Source organism: Carcharodon carcharias, chromosome 12 (assembly GCF_017639515.1).
Source record: "Carcharodon carcharias isolate sCarCar2 chromosome 12, sCarCar2.pri, whole genome shotgun sequence".
Lineage (NCBI taxonomy): Eukaryota > Metazoa > Chordata > Chondrichthyes > Lamniformes > Lamnidae > Carcharodon > Carcharodon carcharias.
The window spans coordinates 107,627,069-107,642,050 of NC_054478.1; the positions used below are offsets into that span (position 1 = coordinate 107,627,069).

Below are 14,982 nucleotides of genomic sequence, written 5' to 3' on the forward strand. Positions count from 1 at the left end.
CCAGCTATTCACATTATATGTCAATGATTTGGATGAGGGAACCTAAATGTAATGTTTCCAAGTTTGCTGATGAGACGAAACTTGGTGGGAATGTGAGCAATGAGAAGGATGTTAAGAGGTTTCAAGGCAATTTAGACAGGTTGAGTGAGTGGGCAAATACATGGCAGATGCAGTATAACATGAATAAGTGTGAAGTTATCCACTTTGGTAGGAAAAACAGAATGGTAGAATATTATTTAAATGGTGATAGATTGGAAAATATTGATATACAAAGGGACTTGGGTGTCCTTGTACAGCAATCACTGAAAGCAAGCATGCAGATGTAGCAAGAATTAAGAAGGCAATGGTATGTTGGCATTCATTGTGAAAGGACTTGAGTACAGGAGCACTGATGTCTTACTGCAGCTATACAGGGCCCTGGTGAGACCACACCTGGAGTATTATGTGCTGTTTTGGTCTCCTTACCTAAGAAAGGATATACTTGTCATAGACAGAATGCAGCAAAGGTTCACCAGGCTGATTCCTGGGATGGCAGGATTGTCATATAGGGAGAGATTGGGCCACATAGGTTTATATTCACTGGAGTTTAGAAGAATGAAAGGAGATCTCGTTGAAACGTATAACATTCTGAGAGAGCTGGACAGACTGGACACAGGGATGGTGTTTCCTCTGGTTGGGGCAGGGTGTCTAGAACAAGGGGTCACAGTCTCAGGATACAGGGTAGGCCATTTAGGACTGAGATGAGGAAAAACCTCTTCACTCAGAGGGTGGTGAACCTGTGAAATTCTCTACCGCAGAAGACTGTGGAGGGCAAGTCACTGAATATACTTAAGAAGGAAATAGATTTCTAGTCTCTAAAGGCATCAAGAGGTATGGGGAAAGAGCAGGAGTACAGTGTTGAGATAGAGGATCAGCCATGATCATATTGAATGGCGGAGCAGGCTTGAAGGGATGAATGACTTACTCCTGCTCCTATTTTCTATGTTTCTATCTTCAGCTGCTTCATCAATAACCTTCCTTCCATCATAAGGTCATTGATAATTGGAATGTGTTTGTTTGCAACTGTTTAGGTAATGAAGCAGCCTGTGCGGCAAAACATAGGCAACATTCAGGTTTGGGTTGATAAAAGGCAAATAACATTTGTGCCACACAAGTAGCAGGTAATGACCATCTCCAACAATAGGGAATCTAACCACCTCCCCTTGATATTCAATGACATTATCATCATGGAAAGCCTCACTATCAACATCCTAGGGGGCCGGGGACTCACCATCGGAAAAAAAACTGAACCGGACCAGCCATGCTAATACTGCTAATACAAGAGCAGGTCAGAGGCTCCAGTGAGTGACTAATGTCCTGGTTCCCCAAAGCCTTTCCACCAAAGACAAAGCACAAGGCAGGAGTGTGATGGAATACCCTCCACTTGCCTGGATACCACCCAGGACAAAGAAGTGCACTTAATTGGCACCCAATTCACCATTTTGAACATTCACTCTTTCCAATACAGAAGCACCATGACTGCAGCACATATCATCTACAAGGTGCACTGCAGCAACTCAACAAGGCTTTTTCAACAGCACTTCCCAAATCTGCAATGTCTACCACCTAGAAGGACAAGCACAGCAAACACATGGGAACATCACCATCTACAGTTTCCACACCTCATAACCCTCTTGGATTGTAAATATCCTAGTTAAAAATCCTGGAACTCCCTACCCACCAACACTGTGGGTGTGCCTACACCACACAGACCACAGCAGTTCGTGAGCTCAATTTGCCACCCCCTTGTCAAGGGCAATCAGGGATGATCTTGCCAGTGATGTCCACAACCCATAGATAAATGAAACAATCGTAACATATCCATCCTTTCCGTGATTGATTTTCTCTTTCTAGAAAAGGTTTGGGGTCTTCAGATGGTCTCAAATGATTTCATGGTAGGCCTCAATCAATGTGAGCTCTAGTTCAGCCTTTCAAGGGCAGAAAGGGAAGAATTCCCCAGTAAAACCTGGAAACTCCCTCAACATGCCCTCTTAACTTAGGGAGGCATGCAGAAGATCATGCCGAAACCTTGCAGGATTGAAAGGGACAATCTAAATAAGGCAGAGTCTCAGCAGACGCAGGCTATGGCCAATATTCCAGGCCACCCCACCCCAACCCCCAGCCCCAAAATAGAAAATGGACCCTTCTATTTGCCCAACTCAGGAATTTCAGGGGCCTGCTAACTTAAAATTTGATCTGAATGAGCGTTACAATCGTGTCTGATGTCGGGTTTGGGCACTTAGGTGGTTGGGAGTGTGGGGATGGGGAGAGGGTTGGAGGGTGTGACCATCCAGCCAGAAAGTGCACAGAGCATGAGTACAGGATTGGTTTTCAATCTGATGCTGTGATGATTGAACAATCTGGTGACACTTGGCCTATGCTATTTCAATGACATTATTTTAATGCTGCTGTTAAACCAAGTAAAATAAATCTGTCCATTTAAGGTGGGTCATCATCCACCATACATAAAGCCCAGGCTTCACGGCTTTGGCCACACCCAGAGAATGAGTGATTTAAGTGAAGTATTGAAGAAGAATGCAACATTTTCATGAGAGATGGAGGAAAAATTAACATGTTGTAAGTTCACACTCTGGGGGCAGAGGTTTGCTCAACAGGCACATGTATTGGGGATCAAACAACAGCCTCAGACAATGGTGCTGGTTGTGCTGACCTGCAGGTCCAAATTCCTGAGCTGAGCTCCCATCAAGCAACTCTCAGTAGCGGGAGCTGATGATTAAATTTTGCCCTAATGTCATCAGCTTTTTGCCCCGAGTGCACGACAGTGTTGCTTTTTCTGTCATTCTACAATACAAACTGCATTAACTGTTACAGATCCCACACACAGTAACTTTGGCATGGTGATTCTGATCCTATAACTGGCACAGTCTCAGTTGGAATAGCATCAAGATACACTGGCATCAGGTTAGATACCTGGTAGGTGCAATGAACTTGGTCTGAAAGCTGAGAACCAAATCCAGTGTTAAAGGGGTAACAAAAATATAAACAACAGCAAGAGGTGATCATTGATTTCCTATTTAACGGGATTTCAGAGTTACTGGATCAGCAACTGTTCAAACTAGCCTTTCCAATTACAGGCAATTGCACGAGTGACTTAGAAATGGCATTGCCTACTTATTTCTCCATTCAGGGTCAATTCTTTGGGTGGAATTTAATGCCCTTCCCCTCAGCGGATTTGGTGCATTAATCAAGTGGGAGATTGGCTTGAGGGGACCCCTTTGCCTTCCTACCTCTATCCTGATTAAGACCAGGGGGTGATGGCTCATGGACAGCTGTCTTGCTCTACTGCCAATTAAGGCCCATAAATGGGCAATTAATGCCCACTTAAGGGCCTCATCCTGCCACTGCTGGTATTCACCCAGAGGCAGGCAGGGGAACTGCTATGTGGGAAGACTAGAAAACAAACTCTGTCAGGGTTACTTGTGAGCTTCCAAGGTTGTTGGAGGTGAAGTCCTGGGGGGGGCGGGGGAGAGGAGAGAGAGGGGTGTGTTCCCTCGTTCAAAGGCACTCAGTGCCTGATCAAGGGATCTGGCACCTGCTGCCTTTGCTGTCAACACCATTCCCATCCCCTGGGGTTCCCCTCCCATCATCATTCACCTGTGCTTGGTCCCCTCAGTGATCCTGGGTCTTGGATGGGTGTAGTACTGGCAGCAGCCACTGTTCCCCAGTGGCACTGTTGAACAATGAAGAGCTGCCAGCCTCTGATTGGCCAGCAGCTCTTGGCAGGTGTGACTTCCATCCTCGGGGTCCTTGATCCTGGAGAAAGCCCACAGCTACCCAGTTAAGGTCCTGTTTGGCACTTAATGCAGCAGGCTTCCCTTAAAAGAGATGATGCAGGGCTCACACTGGCTCTCCAGCCAGTAGGCGAGACCATCATCACCCACATTAAATTCCACCTCTTGTGTGCATTTACCTTGTACCTGGAATTTTCTGATTAAAACATTGCAACTGATCGTTACAGGACCTGAAACAGGCAGAATGAAAAGCACGCTCTAGATAAATAATGTTGGAGCAGCTACTGTTACAGATATATTATATCCTCTAGACTTACTTTTTGTGTCTATACTTGCTCCATTATCATCTCCTTTTGCCTTGCACCATCACCACATTTGTCATTTAAACATTCCTGCCCTCCACCCCATCATAGGCATACCCCTGATGAAAGCAAAATACTGCAGATGCTGGAAATCTGAAATAAAAACAGAAAATGTTGGAAAAACTCAGCAGGCCTGGCAGCATCTGTGGGGAGAGAAACAGAGTTAACGTTTCGAGTCCGTATGACTCTTCTTCAGGGCTGTTCTTTTCCTGTTGCCTTTTCCCTGTGTCTTTCATTTAAAAGCTGCTCATCTCTACCATCTTCCAGTTCTGATGAAAGATCACCAACCTGAAACTTTAACTCTGTTTCTTTCACTTCACAGATGCTGACTGACCTGAGTGTTTCCAGCATCTTCTTTCTGCTTTTGATTTCAGATTTCCAATCTGCACTGTATTTTGCATTTGTATATGAATTATTAGCATTAATTATTGTATTTCTGATAAGTATATTCATGGTTTAAAGGGGAATTTCAACCTGGGACAGCGGGCATTCTTTGGCCAGCGTACTCTGGTTCATCTCTTTGAGCAGCTCCTTCAATGCATTCCTGACGGTGGCATGATTCCACTGCTCTGCCGGAAGGTCCTCAAACTTTGCACAGCTATGAAAAGCAAAACAGAAAGGATTTTTGAAGAGACAACAAATCTACATCCACACCAAGCTATTGGCCCAGAGATGTAGAGCAAATTTTTCTTCCACAGTCTGTTACAGCTTACAAAACTAGCCCAAGGCACTACCGGGCAGGCACAAGCTGCCAAGCTGCATCATACTTTGTCTTTTAAACCTTCTCATTTTATGTTGGTGAGTTTCTCCCCACCCCTGGGCTCATTTTAAACTGCTGCTTCTTTTTTTTTTCCTGAAGGGGACACATAAACCAGGAAAATCACTGAATCCCCAGGTTCCCGAATCCCTACATCTTTGTAAAATAATTTCACATTGTACCATTGACTGTGACAAATGACATGTTCAGAAAGCACCAACCTTTGTAATTGGATTTTCAGTGTCACAACATGATGGACATCTTGTAACATGTCAGCTACTGTTGCATCTGGTGCTTCAGTGAGATAGTTCAGGGGCAGAGGACTCCACTTCCCAACCTTGATCATCCCTGCATTGATTTATAACAAAGTTCTTTACAAGGTTATCAAAAGATGTGAGACAGCACAAAGGAACGATAAAAGAAAAGACTTTATAACCATCTTCCTTATCTGTTCCCAATAGAAATCCTTCACAGTTAATGCACATTCTTTGTTTTATCAATTCTATCTCATTCATACCAGATAGGTGAATATTCTCACCAAGCAGCTCAATAAAAACACTTTCAGTTTATTACATGTGTTATATTTCCCTTTAATTGAACACTCTGAAGATTGCTGAAAATACTTAAGGTCCTTTTTGTAAAGTTAGGGTCATTCGTGCTTGGTTCTGTCAGGTCTATATCCTCTACTGTGATCCGTAGAGTTATGTGATGAGTATATGTGGGTAAACTAAGAAATTACAGGAGGGTAAAAAATAGGGAACCAGTTTTGACTTAGGAAGCATTTTTCAAGAAAACAATTGTCATGATGGCAAAATTTGCCTAAGTGGAAAACTAGCAAAGGCTGTCCAATCACTTCAAAAAATAAACTGATAACCCAAAAACCTCCCTGGAAATGAAATACAGAGAATGAATTCCAACTTCACTGAGGGTATAAAACTGGCACCACAAAATCTGTCGCCCGTTATATAGCCTGCCTAATTTTCCTTTCTGTTGTAATCGATGGGCAGGGTGTATAACTGGCAGCTGAACCATCATTGATGGCATTATGTTCCTGCCAAAGTTGGAAGTTACTCCCATACACCCACATTCCATGATTTGTATCCTGGAAAGGTGCCTCAACAACTAACAAGGATTTCCCCTCTTTCCCTGTGGGGATGTTAAAGTTTCTATGAATATAAGTGTGTATTGTAACTCTCAGATGCTAACTCTTCCTCCTCTCCCACCAGCTCCCCATTAGCCGCTCTCCCCCTCAGTTTAAACTGGCACTGCTCTCCTGCTCTCTATTCAGACTGGCATCTCCACCGCCAGTTCATGTATACTGTGGTGCGTAAGAACAGGAAGGGTCTCTGAGGAGTGGAACAGAGATTATTGTTAAGGGGTTTTACCAGAAATTGCACTAAAGGGAGGGACTGGAAGCTGGCAGATTTTTACCATGGACAAACAGGCAATAAGTCTAAAATGTCATCAGTTCACATCTAACCTGGAAAGTGGTACAAATGCAGTAAGCAGCAAATGTTTCACTAGAGCATTGGATTGCAAGCTAGGGTTCCTGAGAACCTCGGGGCCAGAAGAGGGTCCCAGGAATCCTTGGTCTCATAAAGTTTCCATCTACCTAGCCATCGGCCACTTACATTGAGCGCAGAAACTTGAGACTTCTGAGTTCTACACTTTTATTTTCATGTTTCTTTTTATCTTAAATTATTAGCCAATTATTTTTATTGCAAATATGAACACAATGTGCTACAATAGCACTGCCTTCCTCAGATAATTGGCACCATTTTATGTAGATTAGGTCAAAAATCTCTGGAAGCCTATTCATAGTTACAAAGGCAATGTTGATACTTCGGGGTACCTAGGATTGTGTCAATACTTGTACGGGTTCAAATTGTGTCAATATATTTGTAGGGATACGGATTGTGTCAATAATTGCAGGGTTATCTAGGGAAAATGATGGTGTAGCAGTAACCTCAGTGGGCTAGAAATCCAGAAGCCCAGGCTAATGTTCTGGGGACATGAGTTCAAATCCCACCATGGCAGCTGGTGAAATTTGGATTCAATTAATAAATCTGGAGTAAGAAGCTAATCTCAGTGATGTTTCCCATGACAACTATCATCGATCGTCGATTGTTGTAAAACACAATCTGGTTTACTAACGTCCTTTAGGGAAGGGAATCTGCCATCCTTACCTGGTCTGGCCTACAAATGACTCCAAACCCACAGTAATGCGGTTGACTCTTAACCATCCTCTGAAATGGCCTAGCAAGCCATTCAGTTCAAGGGCAATTAGGGATGGTCACAAAATGCTGGCCTCGTCAGTGACATCCACATCCCATGAAAGAATAAAAAAGAAGTGCATGAATATTTGCAGAGTCCACAACAGAAGAGTTGCTAGAGCACTCATATTAATGCTCATATTGACAGCTCAGCCCATATATGCCTCCACGCTGGATAACCACATATTCAGCAGGCAGATGCCACTGCCAGGTCATGCATCCTGCACACTAGGTGTGTATGTATCTAAAGGTTACTAATCTACAGTTAGTCCATGTACAGTCTCCACCATTCTGTTCATCTATTAGCAATTTGCCCACTATGGACAGTGGATGGTATAACAGGTAGTGGGAAGGCAGGAGGCAGCCATACGACCAGCAAGCAACATCTGTCCTCTGACTGTAATAGCTGGGAAAATAGTCAGCCAAGTCCAAACTGTAATTCTAAGTTCTTCTCTTTTCTTAATCAAGTGCCACAGTTTCAACCAATTGCTTACCCTGTGGCCACCCTCAGGAATTGGGGCACAGGTCTATATCTGCAGATCTTGATCCTGGCTCTGGGCTTCAGTTGTATAATTGTAGGAACTGTGGCACTAAAAGTACCATTAATGTTGTACTCTAATAGAACTATTCCATTGCATGGAAACCCATAGAGGCAACCTGTGATCCAACCAAACTGGATGGATTGTAGTGGCAAGGTAAGAAAGGAAAGTGACATGGCAAAGTATGCCTAAAATAACCGACATCCTTTATGCATTGTAAACTGCTCCTTTATAAATTGACTTGAGTGGGAATGTTAAATGATAAGTGCCATTTGTCCAATATAGGCAGCTGCCGTGATAAATGAGGATGGTGTGAGGATTGTTCCTCTTAGCCTGAGAGAACCAGACATCAGAGAGTTTATATGCCAACCAGAGTTTGTAGGATCAATGGGACAGCAGCTAATTATCAAGGAGCAGGTGGGCATCCTGTGTCCTGTAAAAGGGAGGAAATCGCTAGAGATTTAGAAGAAAATAATGCTCTTGCTCAAGGGTTCAAGGCACTCCGAAGCAGACCTGACTACAGGATCCACATTCACCCATTTGAAGGCTGGTACTGCTCAATCCTCTGGGGATACTAACCTCCACTCATGCTCCGGGTCCCCCTTGAGCCACAAGAGTGACAGCCTCCTGCACAGGAAGTCCCTATCACTGGTTCTGCACCCCGATGTTGATTGTTTCTAATGGGAAGATAAGGCAAAGAGGAAGCCCCCAGAAACAGCACAGATCTAATACAATAGATATTGCACCATTACCCTGGGTTTGGGGCGGGGTGGGGGGTGGTGGTGGTGGTGGGTGCGGTATGGGTGCAGAGACCATCAGAGCCTCCGAGAATTGCAGCTCCCATCATGTTGGTTTGTGAACTGAAATCTTGTCCAAAATATCACCACAATAATCTCAACCAATGACGGTGAGCATTCATTCATAAGTCAAATTGGCTCTTTATCACTTCTGCACCTCTCTAGAGTCTTATCACAAGCAGGTTGTGGCTGTGATTAATAAATAATTTTTATTTTTGAGCAGCTTCAGGAAGGATAAAGATGAGTCAGTACAATCCAAACAAAATAGTGGAGACACCATGCAATGAGGGGAAGCACCGATACATTAACCTGCCCTTTCCTCTTTTAGATGTTGATCAATCTGCTGTGAATTTCAGACATTTTCTGTTTTCAAAACATGAATACATGTGAGATTAGTTATGACTGGTGGTGACAGTAATGAATGAAACCAAACAGCTTTGCATGGCACTCCTCTGTCCACACCTTTGAGCGAGGTATTAATTATGATTCATGGCCTCAGTTAAGCTGGAAACGGATGGATTCAATACAAATTAATTAAGTGTTTGTCTACAGTTATCAATGCAGCACTCTGGAGTTTACATTGCTCTTCAGATCCTGTCAAAAAGTTTTTTTTTATATATGCTGAAGCTCCCCTCAGCTCTTGTATCCTTCTTGAATTTCTCGCCTATCTCCCCTCTTGCCCTCTCCAAGCTCATCTTGTCTATGATACCCACCCGCTGCTCTCTTGACCCTATTCCCAATAAACTATCAACCACCCAACTTCACTTCCTGGCTCCCATATTACCTTGCATCGCTAATGGTTCTCCCTCCTCTGGTTCTGTCCCTCTCTCCTTCAAATCTGCTGTCATCATCCTGCTACTCAAAAGATCAACCCTTCACCCCTTCATCCTTGCAAATTACCACCCTGTCTCCAATTCCCTTTCCCCTCCAAAGTCCTTGAATTTGTTGTCACCTCCAAAATTCATGTCCATATTCCCCGGAACTCTGTGTTTCAACCCCTCCAATCAGGTTTCTGCCCCTGTCAGAGTGCCGAAGCTGCTCTTATCAAATTCAAAAATGTGATTGGATAAAGGCAGGCTTTTCCGCCTCATCCTTCTTAACCTATCTGCAGCTTTTGACACGGTTGGCCACACCACCCTCTTCCAACACCTCTCCACCATAGTCCAGCTGTACAGGACTGCCCTCGCCTGGTTCCGTTCTCATCTATCTAATTGTAGCTAGAGAATCACTTGCAATGGCTTCTCTTGCTATTTCTGCACAGATACCTCTGGTGTCCCCCAAGGACTTATCCTTGGACCCCTCCTATTTCTCATCTGCATGCCTTCCTGTGGAGACATCATCTGAAAACACAACTCTAGTTTCCACATATACACTAATGACACCCAGCTCTTCCTCACCACCACCTCTCTCAACCCCTCCACTGTCTCAAAATTATCAGCCTGCTCATCTGACATCAAATACTGGATGAGCAGAAATCTCTTCCAATTAAATATTAGGAAGGCTGAAGGTATTGCCTTTGCACTCCCTCCACACACCTGCACAAACTCGACTCCCTTGCCACCAATTCCACCCCTCTCCCTGACAACTGTCTGAGGCTGAACCAGACTATTCACACTCTCAGTGTCACATCTGACCCTAAAATGAGCTTTCAACCACAAGTCCACGCCATCACTAACACTATCTATTTCCACTTCTGTAACATTGCCCAACTCCATCCCTGCCTCAGCTCATCTGCTCTGAAACCCTCATTCATGTCTTCATTCCCTTCAGACTTGACTATTCCAATGCACTTCTGGCCAGCTTCCCACATTCTACCCTCTGTAAACTTGAGGTCACCCAAAACTCTGCTACCTGTGTCCCAATTCACTCCAAATGGCATTCACCCATGCCCCTGGGTTCATTGACCTACATTGGCTCCTGGTTAAAGATCACCTTGATTTTAAAATTCCCATCCTTATTTTCAAATCCTTCCATGTCTTCGCTTGTCCCTATCTCTGAAAACTCCTCTGGACCTGCAACCCTCCAAAATATCTGAACTCCTCTAATTCTGGTCTCCTGAGCATACCCGATTTTAATTACCCCATCTTTGGTGGCCATGCCTTCAGCTGCTTAGGCCCTAAGCTCTGGAATTCATTTCCTAAACCTCTCTACCTCTATTTCCTCCTTAAGACACTCCCACCTCTCTGACCAAGCTTTTGTTAACCTGCACTAATATCTCCTTATGTGAGTTGGTATCATATTTAGTTTTATAATGCCTCTGTGAAGTGCCTTGAGACATTTTATTGCATCAAAGGCACTATATAAATGCAGATTGTTGATGCTGTCACTCTAACCCTGATGATGCAGCTTTCTCTCCAGTCATTGCAAGGCAACAGAGAGGCCTGCACCCAATACGTGTAAAGAAATCAAAACTACTTTCAAAGTTATGGAATGTAACAAGACACAACAGCTCACCCACAAACAGGCCAATGATATGCATTATTCAGCACAACTAGTTTAATCTTAACCATGGGAATCTCAATTTCATTGTTTTTGTGAAGTGAGTAAAACTCATCACCAGTCCAACCCTGCTGCTTATTATGGTTCCAAACACTGGCAGCTCCACAAGCACAGTGACAGGGAAGCTTCCAGAATGTCAGTTACTGGACACACACACACACACACACACACACACACACACACGAATGCACACACACCAGAGAATATCCACCTCATGTCCAAAAGTGGATGCAACTAGTCTTGAAGAAAATAAATCTTCACATAGGACAAAACTATGGCATCAAGCAAAGGTTCTTTGTGGAAAGTAGAACATTTTCAAAAGCTGCATTCCAAGAGTGTAATTGTTGTAAGCAAGTATCTTGGAGCAAATACTGACCAAATACACCTGTAACTTCAACTCTCAGAAATTAATAATTCATCAAAAAAAAACTTTCTGCCTCAAGTATAAATGGAAAGTAAAATGATTAATTGTTTCCAACAGCTCCACTCCCAACACCAAAGCAGTCAGACTGGTTCTAAGAGTTCAGTCTTACCCTCCAGCTGACTTGTTCACCAATTGACAATCTCCAATCACAGTGACGAGAACCATTTTTTTGCTCCTGAAATTCTGGCAAACTGACACGTGGGTTAAAACATTGAATCTTAGCATAAAATTCTCACAGGTGCTATGTATGAAGGTGACACCCACCCACTGGAAAGTCACAGGCCACTTCCCAATATATAGCCATTATATCGGAGACATACATCCATCACAAGGACACGCATCATTTCCATTATATAACAGTTTACATTTATATAGCATCTCTAACACATTAGTATGTCCCAATGTGATACGCAGGAAATTTATAAAACACAAAGAAAAGAACAAAGAAAAGTACAGCACAGGAACAGTCCCTTCGGCCCTCCAAGGCTGCGCCGATCATATTGCCCATCAACTAAAACATTTTGCACTTCCGGGGTCCGTATCCCTCTATTCCCATCCTATTCATGTATTTGTCAAGCCACCTCTTAAACACCACTATCATACCTGCTTCCACCACCTCCTCTGGCAGCGAATTCCAGACACACACTACCCTCTGCATAAAAAACTTGCCCTGCATATCTCCTCTATAGTTTTCTCCTCTCACCTTAAATCTATGTCCCCTAGTAATTGACTCTTCTATCCTGGGAAAAAGCTTCTGATTATCTACTTTGTCCATGCCACTCATAATTTTGTAAACTTCTATCAAGTCGCCCCTCAATCTCCGTCGCTCTAGTGAGAACAATCCAAGTTTCTCTAAAAATTTGACACCAAGCTACGTAAGTGGGTAAGGACAGGTGATTGTCCAAAGAGGTTGGTTTTTTAAGAAATGTCTTAAAGGTTGAAAGAGAGGTAGAGAGATGGAAAGGGAGGAAATTCCAGAGCTTAGAGCCTAGGCAGCTGAAGATACAGCTGCCAATGGTGGAGTGATTAAAATTTGGGATGCTGCTCTGAGTCAGAAGAGCACAGACATCGCAGGTTGTAGGGCTGGAGGAGATTACAGGGGTAGGGAAGGGCAAGGCTATGGCGAGATTTAAAAGCAAGTTTGAAAATTTTTAAATGAAATCGTTGCTTGACCAGGAACCAATGTAAGAATGTAAACACAGGATGAATGAGACTTGCACATTACAACGCAGGCAGCAGAATTTTGGATATCAGGTAGACTCACATCCACCACAGAGACAGCTTTTTAAAAATGAATTCAAATTCTCAAACTGCTATTGTGGAATTTGAACTGATATTGTTGATATTATTAGTCTGGTAGCATAGTCAATACACCACCATAACCCCCGCCCCCCACCCCACCCCCCATCTGACTGCCACCTATCTCATGGTCATCTGCTTCCCTCTCCAAGCAGTGAACCATGTGTCAGACAACTGCGTAGTCACAGTAAATCTAATTCTCCATCCTCAACAGATAGCCAAGTATTGAACAAAATTATTCAAACAATAAAGGCTGAGTGACTGTATATCCAAAGACATCACCCATTTGTTTGCTTAGAGAGTGTATGAATTCAAATTTGTTTTTATTCGGCCAATTTTCTTTTCCACAGAACTAAACAAATTAATTCAGACCTATCTGAATTGGTGCTTCAATAAATATTACCTATCTTTACTCTACTCAATCCATTTAAATAACAAGTGTCCTAAGTGAGTTCACAGCTATTGCCACAAAATTTGAACAAAACATTTCAACAACAGGAACAAAGATGTACTGAAGTCTGGTACCAACTCGGTAAAACTGGCAGAGAGCTGCCTCAAGGAGACAGCGCGCTTTCTCACTGGTATGATTGTTTCCAGGTGAATGCCCAGATCTGCTAATGCCTGCATGAAATAGCCTTGCTTTTCAATAGAATTCCACTCTGATTGTTACCATTTATCCCAACATCAGTAAACGTCAACATGAGCATGCAATTTTCTTGAACTCTTATGTTTCTTATTCGGCCAGTTGAGCAAAATAAAATCAAACTGAGGGAGAACTTCTATGGTTGCCAACTGTGGTTGGACATATTCCTGGAGACTTTATCATGTGACCAACCACTGTCAATAGCCCGCACTCCCATTATTGATCACTTGACACATCCAGCCTGACAGGAACCTCCCTCCCATGGCAATTGGAAAACAAACTCTTTGTTAGTCGGGTGGGTGATTCTTGACTATCGGTCAAGTAGGCTTTGTTTTCTAATCTCCAATCTTTCTGTAATGAATAAACAAAAGAAAATGAAAAATACACTAAAATGTATTTTTTTAAGATCCTATGACCTTTTTTTAGTTCCAGGCTACCCATAGCCATGCCTTGGATATTAATTTATAATTTCTGGAGGCTCTGCAAGCTTAAATTAATCTTCTGCTTGAATCAGGCTGAAGCAACCACACTTTTGCCCTCACAACTGAAGAGAAATGTCACCCTTGATCATTGTTCTGGGTGAGAGTATTTACTTATACCTTTTGGAGGAGAATTCTCCAGGAAGGCAAATGTGGAGAATTGCCCAGAATTATTTCTTTACATGGAGGTGACATTTTATTGTGCAATTGCAACTGCACAAAGCAAAACATGAGGGAAGAGATTGATTCACTGATGGAACAATTTTGTGGCAATGAATACACAGTATTACTTCTAGAGCGGAGAAAGACTGTGTGTCTGTGTGTCTGTGTGTGTATGGGCAACATATTCAGTTTGGCAGGTGGCTGCGGTCAACAGACCCGGGAGTGATCGAGAAACAGGCCACCACCTGCGATTGGCCCCCAACCATGATTTCACGCTGACAGGCCAATTAAAGCGCACCCAGCGTGAAACGTGACTCCTCACTGGTTGGTAAGGGCCAAGCAGGGAAGGGGACCTGTTGGTCACCGGGTCCAATAGCAATCCAGAGGCCAGTTTAAAAACGGCCCAGGCAGCCCCTGGAAGGCTACCATGGTAGAACGTCTGCTCCATGTTGGCAATGTGATGGAGTCGAGTGCGGCTGGAGACGCCAGGCGGGAAGGCAGGTCAGGTGGGCACTTGGCCCCCCCCGCTTTTCAGGTGAGTGCCTCGTGGAGCTCCTGGAGGAGGTGGTTGCCAGGAGGTATACCCTTGTCCCCAGGGATGGAAGGAGGTGGCAACCCTGGCCATGGTGTGGTGCGGCGCACATGGGCGCAGTGCCGGAAAAGGTTCAATGACCTGCTGCGCAGAGGAAGGGTGAGTAATGTGTTGGCATTGGTCAATGTGCGGAACTGTAAGGTGTGGCCCTTCCCCCCGTGGAGCTCGGGTGTTTGAGTCTGAGAGCCAACTGTCAATGACATTGGAGCTGGCCAAGGGGGTGAGCCCTGGACACTTGGACTGATTGCCTTGTGGCTCAAGGGCCAAGACTTGGAGGTGCCCTGAGAGGTGTTTCTCAGCTGGGGTTGGTCAGGCTGCAATAGCGCTGCTGGTAGACAGTGGACTAATCAATGCTCCTCTGTCCT

At 43.9% G+C, this 14,982-nt stretch overlaps 1 protein-coding gene across 1 annotated transcript in view; it reads right to left on the reverse strand.

Annotated features, from left to right (window-relative positions):
* satb2 (SATB homeobox 2) overlaps window positions 1-14,982 on the reverse strand; it is a 191,077-nt gene that overhangs the window by 132,409 nt on the left and 43,686 nt on the right. Inside the window, exons 4-5 of the mRNA XM_041201166.1 lie at window positions 5,132-5,258; window positions 4,628-4,751 (exon numbers count right to left, since the gene is read on the reverse strand). Of these exons, the coding sequence (XP_041057100.1) occupies window positions 4,628-4,751; window positions 5,132-5,258 (251 nt within the window). The remainder of the gene's footprint in view (window positions 1-4,627; window positions 4,752-5,131; window positions 5,259-14,982) is intronic.